The sequence below is a fragment of the Anthonomus grandis genome, chromosome 16 (genome assembly GCF_022605725.1).
Source record: "Anthonomus grandis grandis chromosome 16, icAntGran1.3, whole genome shotgun sequence".
Classification (NCBI taxonomy): Eukaryota; Metazoa; Arthropoda; class Insecta; order Coleoptera; family Curculionidae; genus Anthonomus; species Anthonomus grandis.
In genome coordinates, this window is record NC_065561.1 from 9,717,028 (window position 1) to 9,729,128 (window position 12,101).

The following is a 12,101-nucleotide window of genomic DNA, read 5'->3' on the forward strand; positions in this document are numbered from 1 at the left end:
ACACAATATCCCCAAAAAACAAATGTATTCGTGGGAATTATCGGACAAATCTTTTTCTTATTTTTATCACTCCAGTAATACATATTTTTCCTATTTAAAATTAGTGTTGATGTGTGAAAAATTGACACATCAGTCCAAATAATTTTATTAAAGACATTTTCATCGAAATGCATGTTCATTAACCTATCCCAAAAGTTTGATCTTCCATCATAGTCTCGTTCTTCTAATTGTTGAATTAACAAGTAAAAATTTAAACGATTTACGGTTATTAATTTTTAAACAATCTTTTAAGAGAGATTTCAATTTAAGTAATATTAATAACTACTAAACTGACTATGTACATTCGTCAAAGTATTATTCTGGATACCACAAGCGCGGATATTAAGTATTGCTATTTCACAGGCTACTAGAGTAAATTACTAAATTAGCAAAATTTGTTCAAGGAGCGTTATTATTGTAGAGTTATATTATATTGTAGAAATTATATCACTGCAATAAAATTCTAAATGTTTTCTAAACTATTAGATTTTGGTATAGGACATATATTTGTCGATGAATAGCTTTTTTGCCCTTTTTAAAAATACTATATAAAATACAGGGTAGTATATATTCTAATTATTTATGTGAATTGCAGCATTTGCATATCCTTTTTTGTTTGTTTTTTTTGTCGTTTATGTTTATCCCGTATTTAGTAATGCTATTATTTTGGCTGGTGCACATCTGTTGATTGTTTTTCAAAATCATTAGGAATAATGACAGTGTCATCTGCATATCGTATGATATTGGCATTTTATTTACTTTCACTCCCATTTCTTGATCTTCAAAACTTATCGTAAAATTCGCTTCGCCCTTGTTTAACTCCTCTACGAATTTCAATACCTTTAGTGGTAATATCTTACGATGTAATACTTAATAATTGCCACCAGTATAAGATTTCGATGCATCTTATATCTCTGTCATCTATGTCAACTTGTTTAAGAATCTTTATGAGTTTTGAGTGTTGAACACAGTCAAATGGTCTCTTGTAATCTACAAAACATAGAAATATGTCCTTCTAAACGTCTTGACACTTTTGTATTAGGATTTGAGTCCGAAAAGCGGAACTTCAACCGGCTTCTAACGGGAAGTGCCCGGTATCGTATATGCGATTTAAGACTTTATGTAATACGGCGATGTTTTCCTCTTCAATCACTTTCAAGAGCTCCAGTGGTATTCCGTCTGGTCCTTTAGCTTTCTGATCTTTTGCCTCCGTTAAAACTCTCCTTATTTCTTCCTTTACTATCGGTTGCCCGGATAAAGGTGTGTTTAATTGGTTATCTATTACTTCTTTACGAGAGTCGTCAGCGAATAGATCCGTAATGTATTCTTCCCATAGTCGCTTCTTATCATAGTGGAGATCGTTTTTTATATACACCAGAGGCTTCTTTTATTTTTCTGTGTTCCTCCCGAGTATTATGGGTCAGACATCCGTTTTCTTTTGGCCTTGCTAAGCGTCTGGCCTTCCTTTTTGACATTATTTGTAAAAACTCATCGGTAATCCATTTTGTTTTGCTTCCTAACATGTACGAAATATTTGCTGCAGCAATATGTAAACAATTATATAGATATCTGCAAAACAATAATATGCTTAGTGCAGAGCAAAAAGGGTGCAAAAAATGCTTAACCGCAGCTACTTGGAGGAGTTCTAAGGAATATGGTGAAATTCTACTAGCGATTGGACATAGATGCCGCATGCCTCAACATAGTGTTTGGTTGGTGTCTAAAAGTACTGAATAAAATTGATACATTCACTTACGGAGATTTCCGTTTCGTTTAGTGTTTTTTTAAGTTTTCATTTAAAAAACTGAAATATTGCGAATTGAAAATTTAAAAAATATATCTTATTACCTAAGACACCCTGTATAAATTTAAAATACCCGGACACCGTCGATCAGTGGGAGGTAGTTTCTTAAGTCATGTCAGAAATTTTATTAAAAAGTCTTACTCACCAGCATTACAAAAACTGTAAGCCGGGGACATAAATTTGCTAAAAAAAATACAAAACCTTCATTTCTGTCTAAACTACACAAAATTCGGATAGGTAGTTCTTATGAAAACTACCTTTATTTCTCCCAAAGAACCTAAAAATATAAAAATGTACGAGGTGTCCCATTCAAAATTCTGGTGTTAAACTCGGTGAAGCACTTTTTGAATACCCTGTATTGATGAAACTCAAATAATTTAAAAATTCACTTAAGACGAAAACACTTCTGTAAGAAAATTTGCATGCACACCCTGTAGATTCTGAGAAAAGATATAGGCCCCTAATAAAACGGCCACCCTGTATATTACACCATAGAATACTAGTGTGTCCACCAGGATCCGCATTGGAAATATCGTGGAATGCCTTCAAGAGATCATAAAATACTGCAGCAGCGTAATGCTCTTTTTCAAAGGCAGCAATCAGGTACTCCAACACACCCACACCAAGGCGAGGGTTTTTGAATTATTGATTCGCCATATTGACAAAAGAACATTTTCCTCAAAATACCTGTACAGTTGATTTCTCAATAGTTATGTGCTCATAAATCTTTGTAATGACAGTTGAGTGAGAATTGATGATATAGGCCTGTAATACTGCCCGACGATCACGACAGACAGTGTGAAATCATGGATTTTTTGGCGACCTGGAGACTCCTCGAACAGCTCTCTATCAGAATGCTTTTATCTGTAGGACAGCGGCACTCTGGAACGAACTTCGCGCAGACGTGTTTTTCGAGGGCTAGAGCCTACAGCGAATTAAGACGAATATCCACCGACACTTCAGCACACTTGCCGCCCCTCGGACGCGATAGGTTTTCCTTGCAAGTGTGTCCAACTATTAAAAAAAATTGCCCTTCTTAACAATAGCAACTTTCCTCGAGATACTTTTATTAATAAATTTTGTTACAGGATAAATAAACTGATTCTTTAGCTTTTTAATAATGGTGATATTGATACCGTAGATGTCGCTGCTTGGTTTATTTTTTAAAGAATCTTGCTATAGATTATCCCTCACCTGTACTCAGCTTACTTGTTGAAAGCTAAATTTAAGTCCATGTGGAATATTCTGCCTCAGAAATTACCTATGATTACAGGCCCACTACAGGCAAATCTACCAGAATCTGACTAGCCACGAATTTACGACCTTACAGGAGGAATGGACGGGGTTATTTTAATTTAAAATGAATTTAGTGGAAGCTTCTTTCTGTTTAGAAGTTTGTAGTTCTCTCCCCCTCGCTACAAAATAATGAATCCCAGTCACAACATTTCAACGACTGCAAGAGCTTTATCATGTCAGTTCTTGTGATTAGATCCTGCACTAGATATTTGGTTGACTTCCCTATACAGACTTCAATGACTATCAAGACTTCAATGACAATGGGAGAATGGTCGACTGAAAGTAATTCTAATTCCACCATAAGAGTTTACGATAACATGTATATAGCTCATTGCAATCGGTTTAGCTTCTAAGCAAATCTGTCCAGTCGTTTTCACCTTTTTTGTCTACATTAAAAAAAAAACATTAAAATCTCCATTTAAAATTACATACAAAATACCTTTTTTTTGCTACCAAATCAAATACAGAAGGCAAACACTCAAGAAAAAGCTCTTACTTTACCACTTGGTGGTCTCTATGTTGTAAATAGTATACAGTTCTGTTCTATTATATCCATTCTGCTAATTGACAATGGAATTTTATGGATAAATCGTCTTAAAATGATGGAACCTCCATGTCGATGGTCCTTGAATAGAAGGACTGCTATGAAATGATTAGTATAGTAATCATTTCAGTAGTAGATTAATATAGTTTTTATTGTATTACGACGCAATTTTTTATAATTTAAATAATTTATTTTATTAATTAGGTAAATAAAATTAAATTAAAAATATGAAAAAATATACTATAGTAATAATATATTATACTACATTTCTTATTTTTAAACTGCGTCCAGGATTATGTCTTCGGAGTGCCAAAATCTCGACTTTTCCGGACATATCCCTGTCGCAGTTCTTTAATATCCTCGGTACCATTCTAAAATTGTGTTTTTCTAGTTCAGTTAATGTAATCACTGATGAATACACTCATTTTATAATAATTCTTTTTTTATTTTTAAACTGCATCCAGGATATATGTCTTAGGAGAGCCAAAATCTCGACTTATTCGGACATATCCCTGTGTCAGTTCTTTAATATCCTCGATGTCATTCTAAAATTGTGTTTTTCTAGTTAAGTTAATCCAATCACGGACGAATACACTAATTTTATAATAATTGTTGTCTTATTTTTAAGCTGCGTCCAAGATATAATATTAATAAATATTATTTATTATTATTATAATTATAATTATAATAATAATAAATAATATTTTGGTTTTTAATTCGAAAATACTTTTTTATAATTTGATGATTGATTGATTTGTATAAACTAAAATACATATTTACAATACAGATTTTACTTTTTAATCATATCTATTATTTGAATCTATCAAGGCCTCTACATTTATATTAAGTTTTATATTTTCCTGATGCTTTTTGTGACACCTAGGTTTACTATGAGTCTCTATAAGAGTTTATAATTATGTGTAACTCTGGGAGACTTGAACTCCAACGCTTCTCCTTGGTTCTAAATTTTTCGCATGTAAAATCGTGCCAGTTTTGCAATTTAAGAAAGTTAAGGATATATTCATATATATCATATTTGTTCATTTTCCATCGCATATGAAAACACAGATAGGAAAACCCAATACCTTTCTGCATGAGCCCTTAATAAGAGTGGGTCTTGTTTTCTCAGTTATTTTTTGACATCTAGGTTAAGCCATTTGCCAATAATCGTCCTCACAATTTTTCCTCGGGATTACAAACACAGATAGTATCCTGGTCTTCCTCAGTGGTCTGTTTATTTCTGCTAATATCATATGGTTTAGCATTTTTATGCCAGAACCCTTTTTAAAATTAAAATCCTCTAACTGTAGGGAACAGCTCTCTGTCATTGTAAAACTGGAACGGGGAGTGTCCCTACCCAGTATTTAGCCTCCCTTTTATTTATTTTACTAGCGTGTCAATAACCTTAAAATACACAATAATTAAATATACCCCTTATAAGGTAAAGATAAATATGATTAACCCAATTAGGGAAGAGACAATATAGTTTTAGGTGCCACACACAAAAAAATACATAAAACTTTAAAAAGTAATTTCAGGGCATTCATATCTTTAATAGAATCCCTGCTCCCACCATATATTTATAAACCAATTTCGTTATTATTACCCCCTTTCAAACCAGATGTTATATATAAATGCCACAGGCAAGTCACTAAAGACGTGATGTGTTATTCAACTTAAGCAACTGGGGGGGACCTTGACACTTACTCGAGTAATGTGGTGCTCCCACCTTTTCGGTGTACTGCCTATGTCGTCATCGATTTTGAATCTGATTTTAGCGCCATTTATGGAGTTTTTATTCGGTTCTTTGACTACGTCAATTTCGTCATAACGACGTCCAGCGGACTGTGAATAGACACGTGAAGTACTCGATCTTTCCTGTTGATTTCTGTTGTATCCTGAAGAGTTTCGCGACATTTTTTTACAACACTAGTATTGTGTATTGAGGAGTTTTAATAAGTTCAGTATTTTTTCACAATTGGAGCACAATTATTAACTTTCTAGAAGCATGCAAATATGCAGATTCAATATTTATTCAGTGGATAACGATATATTTTGCACGGCCTTTTTAGTATTTAATTTATCTTTTAAAAAATACAAGAAGTCAATATTTTAAGAGAAAATTATTTCATATTTTGGGAGTACCAAAGAAATTATAATTTAAACGCATTTGTTTTTGGTACATTCTACAGGTTGTTCCAAACTTGTGTTACTGCGATGATTTATTACTAAATGGCTAAATAAAGTATGCAAAGCAGTAGGCGTTATTATTATTATATTGTTCTTATTTAGTCACTATTTCTGAGACACAATCGTCTAAGAAACAAATCAGTTATCTAGAAAGGCAATGGACGAACACCAACAGTTCAAACTAAGAAAGTGAAATAAACTTTATCAAGCCACCAATACTACAAGGTCTTCAAAATAGAGTCCTATATGCCAGTTGTCGGTTTGAGGAAAATACACTCCGAAAAGCAGAAACATAAACAGCTAAAGGGAAAACACAGTAAAATACAAAAATGATTAAAGCATACATACTTCTGGGCTATGTAATAAATAGAATAACGCCAAGCAGAATAAAATGAAAATGTCTATCTATATATAGAAATATCTATCTAGCAAATCTTAATTAGCACCAGACACTAACAGCTAATCTACTTCAAGAAAACTAACAAAAAATTTTAAAACAGTACTCAAACTAACTCTCGGTACATCATGGAATTTATTTTACATTCATAATCCATGCCTCTTAAGGAAAAAATGGTGCCAAATAGTGAAGATTCACCAGTCAAGGCGAGATATTCCAAAATAACCATCATAAACAGAAAATTCGATTCACCTTGCATCTTCAAGAATACTGAAATGGCTTCCATTGGTTTTTATGAACCATTTTCCAGATGGTTCATGAAGTTCACCTGTGGCTCTTGACCGTGTTCGTTTATTTGTAAATATATATGTATATCGTAGAAGTGATATATTAGTAATGTAAAGTAAAAAAAATATTGCCTATTATGTGTGATTTATGTTATTTTTGTTCAAAGTATAATCACATACAGGGTGTTCATTTGAAATTTTCCCACCACGGATTTATCGAAAACCACTGAAAAGACAGAAAAAGAAACTCGTCGTCTAGCCATTGCCGAACGGCAAGAACATAGTGAGGAGGAGCGCCGTCTTGCTGGAAATATATTTCAGATGACGAGTTTCCAGATAAATGAATAGGGCGAAGAAGGCCTATAGAATGGCCTGCTAGATCTCCTGATATAACGCCGTTAGACTTTTTTCTTGACAAACCTTTTGACTAAACCTACGGCGGGTACTACACGAGCAACAACTCCATCCTTACCACTTCCAGAAAGTTCAAGCCATGACTACAGCCGATTATCATCCTAGAGTTCAATTTTGTCGATGGCTTCTGGATCACATCATTGCACAACCAAATTTTTTACGATATTTTTTGTGGACCGATGAAGCCTCTTTCACAAGAGACGGTATTTTTAATAGAAGGAATAGCCATGTTTGGGACGAAGAAAATCCTTATGCAATTTTTCCAAGAAAACATCAGAACCCTTGGTCTGTCAACGTATGGGCAGGCATTGTTGAAGATTATTTAATTGGGCCATACCTTCTACCGGAACGGTTAACAGGACCTATTTATCTGCATTTCTTGGAGGAAGTTCTCCCAGAACTCCTTGAAAATGTTCCACTAAACGTTAGACAGCAAATGTGGTTTCAGCATGATGGAGCGCCGGCTCACTTTGCTGTACAAGTACGCGAGTATTTGGCTCAGCGGTTTGGGCACCGTTCGATTGCCAGAGGTAGAGCAGTTTCTTGGCCTCCTAGGTCACCCGATTTAACGTCGCTCGATTTTTTCTTGTGGGGACATGTAAAGTCTTTAGTCTACGAAACTCCAGTAGAATCAGAGCTAGACTTAATTGGACGAATAACAGCAGCATTTAAAATCATTCAAAACGAGGATCAAATTTTTAGTGTAGTCCGCCGAAATCATGTGCGGCGTTTAAATCGGTGTATTGAGGTTGGAGGAAGACATTTTGAACAATTGTTGTGATGGTATCATATACAAAAGGTAAAAATAAATCCATCAGATCGTATTTAGGTAATTAATATTTTTTCTAAATTTAAACGCATCTTAGGGCCGTAGTGGCGTAGTGACACACTTCCGGACATGGGTTCCTATACTCAAATGGATTCTACTGTTACACTGAACAACCCCTAGAAGTTTGATCCCATAGTTCTGAAACACCCTATAGATAGATTTGACTAATAACTCTTATTCAACAAAAAAAAACAACACATATTCTTACTGGCATCACATCTTAGCCATACCATTCAGAACCTTGAATTGAATATCAAAAAAGACCTACATGAAATAAATGAAAATCATGAAAAAATTGGTTGCCCATGTATTCAGGTCCGATTTTAGTTAGAAGTCAAAATCATGAAAACTTAACAACAATGTTAGGAGATAAATGCCCTCTTAATTTTCAGTTTATTCATTTAGAGAATTTGAGGATAGTATTGAAGTTAGTATCAAACCCAAGTATTGAAATCTTTTAACAATTAAGAGACATCAGATGAGAGAGGTGCTGTTTAATTTATTAATTTAGGTTCATCATAATTTACTTATAGAAGGAGACCAAAGGAGGAGAAAGTATACTCAAAGTCTCACAAATCAAGCGTCTATTAAAAGGTTACGCGTTTCGCCGCATTAGGGCATCATCACACCTCATCTAAATACAAAAACTTGATTTCACGCTTGATTTGTGAGACTTTGAATTTGAGTATACTTTCTCCTCCTTTGGTCTCCTTCTATAAGTAAATTATTATATCATATATCTAAGTCTCTTTGAGAATAATGGATGATTATTTTGAATTATAGAATGAGAGAAAGAAACTGTTGGACTGTCTATTCCAAACTAACCAAGATTAAAACCTATGGCAGACTCCTTGCTTCCAAACAGTGTCAGTTCAAACTGCTAATCTAATCCACTCATATACATATTCCTCTCTTCGATGTTCAGCCTTAAACACCAGTACTTATAAATATATTCTGCACTCAATACCCAACCAAACAACCGAGCAGTATTCCAAAATGGATCGGCATATTACAAGTAGATATTGCAAAATTAGTTGAGCATCTGTGAACAAATCCAATGTAATTTGATTAATGTGACTGTAGAATGACATTTTAAAATCAATCATGACCTCTAGATCAGAAATCTCAGATTTCACAATAAGACGTGTATGGTCAATTGTGTATTCAAAGTTAATAGAGCCTTGTTTCCTTGTAAATGAAATCTTATGATAGCAATGTCAAACATTAAGGCTCTACTGTATCTCAATATACCAATTAAATCAAACAAGAACAAACAGAGGATAAATAACAGAGAATCACAGTGAAAACCACCCGTTTTCAGTTGTTAAGATCTTTCAGTAACAGACCCATATAGCCATAGAAGAAAACATCCATAATGTACTAAGCTTAATAAAATATCATTTAAGCTGTTCAAAGGCTTTAGAAAAATCATATATACCGCTTTCTACATATTCAAATATACAAAATAAAGTTTGAGTCAGTCGATTTACCCTAAATGAAACCTAACTGTTCAGGGTTGATTTAAAGTCTAAACGTTTATTCCAATACAGGTCTCTAGGAATTCATTATTAAAAATATGCAAATGGAAATGCATTTTTTTAGGAAAAAAGTAGGTATCTGATCAGGTCCTGCACTCAGTCTCTATTTTTGCAGTAATTTATCAAATTATAAACTTCTCCTAAAGAAAATTGAACTTTACTGACTTACTAAGTTCATAAACTGAAAGGAAGGTGGAAGGTAACTCATCCACCTGTTAATATTAATGTAATGGGTGTCCTGTGAATAATAATAACCTGTAATAGACCGAGGGGAAATAGTCGGAAAATAATCACCCTCTGAAATCTCAGCAGTCTTACCATTGAAAAAGAGTCTTTAAGGAAGCCAATAAATATTCTTATTAGTATGAATGCATGTTATTTTAGTAACAGAAGTTTAAGAACCACTCAGTCCTGGATCAACAAGATCATATATAAGTCATAAGAGTTTAATAGAAAAAAAAGTGCTTATACCAGTTTTGTACAGCCTCAATTATACAGTGCGTTCATTTCAAAACAATCCACCCTTAATAACTTTCTTAACAAAAAAAAATTGACCCATTGGGCAGACCCTTGCCAATGTTCGTAAGGAGTTTTAAAATAGGCTTTTTTATTGTCTTGCTAATAACGGCGCGCATTTTGAACATTTAATAAAATAAATTTGTTAAACTAATTAAATTTGTTTTTCTACCCTACCGATGTACACTTTAATTGCTTCTTGGACAATCAATTTAATTTTTTTTACCATTGATAGCATAATGAATGCCCTTTAAAATAATATATCACACCATGGGGTAGCCATTTGGCATACCAAAGTTTGGCGTAAATAAAATATTCATTATTTCTAGACATTTTCGCTAACTACTTGCTTACACATTTTCCGATTTCATTTTATGTGGTACCGTTGAATAGAGAATTTTACGCTCCTTACTATAATGTATCTATCACACGATGGGGGTTCCCATTTGACATATTAAAGTGAGGTTAGCTGGAGGTGAGGAGGTGATTGACAGAACTTCAGTAAATGCATAATTAAACGTCCCTCTGTATATCTAATTTGACATGTTTTTTTTTTTTTTTTTTTTTTTTTTTTTAAGAAAGTTATTAAGGGTGGATCGTTTTGAAATGAAAGCACTGTATAGTATATATATTACATACTTAATATATTATCAATATCATGTTAATGAAAAAAAAGATGGATCTTTTTATCTCAACTAAATTGGGATCCTGTAATAAGGGATATAAGCATGTAAATTTTAAAAAACCATAAATCAGACACTAAATATTCTTTTAGTTATAAAATATCTGCATGAAAACCTGCCTAGGAAAAAACCTTAAGAGATACCTAAGGTTTACAAGAAAGTCTAGATAACAAAAAATAATTTTTTTATCTATGCTTTTTACTTCGGAATTACAATTAACTCCGTTAATCTTATGGAGTTAATGTGTAAAAAAATTATTAAAATGCGAGATTTAAGATTCGAAAAATAAAAATATTGTGATTAACTTTATCAAATGGGTTACTAAGATCCATGTTAATTGCGTAGAATAAATTTTACTGATTTTGAGTAATTTATATTATGAGTGGTAAAAATGTGAGCACTAGTGAAATCATGCTGTTGATATTATGTAAATCTCATGCATAATATTTTCACACAAGCCTCAAAAAATTATCCTATTATATCCTGAAGATAGCAAATTTGGCAATATAATCAAGTAAAAATAAAACTGTAGTAAATTATTTAATACCTGTATGAAGTATTCTCTGAAATTGTATTATATTTTTAAAAACTCTAGTGGGGCTGGAACTTTTGGTGTAAATATAAAAACCTTGTCTCCCCATCTGGAAAATTCAATCTACAACTTGAATTTAAGATTGTATCCAAAAATAGCAATAAAATGAGACCAATTGGATCACTTACTTAACACAATATTTCAAATTTTCTGAGAAATTTGCTTGGTCCTATGAAAGTTTGTAAGAAAGCAGAAAATTCTCATAATTTTACTAGAAAATTTTGTAGAAAATAATGAAAGTGGAGTATTATCTTTGTTTTCAAGATCTTACATAATTATTGGAAAGTAATGAATTTAAATCCAACGACTGACTAAATTAACAAAGCTTTTGCAAAAAATTAGCAAATCCCAATAAAAAAGTAATAATAATGGATCTATGATTTCAGCTGCAACGATGATTATAACAAGGAATACATAAGGCAATAATTTTGGGTGTAAGCAACATATAGCCCGTGTGAAATATGGATTTAAAATAATATAGCCATATATATAATAGGAAATATAATTTAAAGTTTCTATTAAAGATCCTAATATGGTTAGTGAAACATGTCTAAAACTGGTACTTCTAATGTAATAATTCTAATAAAAAAAAATTAATATAGAGGAAGTATACAAAAAGTATAGTTTATGAAAGAGAAGACCCACTCCCCATTCAGGTTGAGTCCAGAACTGATATCACGAGAGACGAAGTTAAAGTTCCCATTAATACTCTAAGTGAAGGAAAGGCTCCAAGGCCGGATGAAGTACATTCGGAATTCCTCAGGCTTCTTGACGATGAGTCCATCGCGGTCCTAAATGGCATTTTTAATAGCATCTACTGTTTCATTCCAAAAAATGGCTTATATCTGAATTTATAATGTAACCAAAGAAACAGAAAGCCAAAGCGTGTGGTGGCTACAAAGGAGAAACTCGTCAAAGAATCTATAGGATCTGCGACGAAAGTGTCACATACACAATTTAGATTTATGAAGG

At 32.9% G+C, this 12,101-nt stretch overlaps 1 protein-coding gene across 4 annotated transcripts in view; it reads right to left on the reverse strand.

The window, feature by feature from the left end:
* The window catches only part of LOC126745572 (four and a half LIM domains protein 2-like), a 319,413-nt gene that overhangs the window by 273,112 nt on the left and 34,200 nt on the right, over window positions 1-12,101 (reverse strand). For 2 of the 4 annotated variants that reach the window (XM_050453468.1, XM_050453467.1), the window contains exon 1: window positions 5,391-5,615. The exons of the other annotated variants lie outside the window; for them this stretch is intronic. In XM_050453468.1, coding sequence (XP_050309425.1) covers window positions 5,391-5,600 — 210 coding nt within the window. In that variant the 5' untranslated portion in view covers window positions 5,601-5,615. Of the gene's footprint in view, window positions 1-5,390; window positions 5,616-12,101 lie in introns of those variants that run through there. 4 annotated transcript variants of the gene reach the window in all.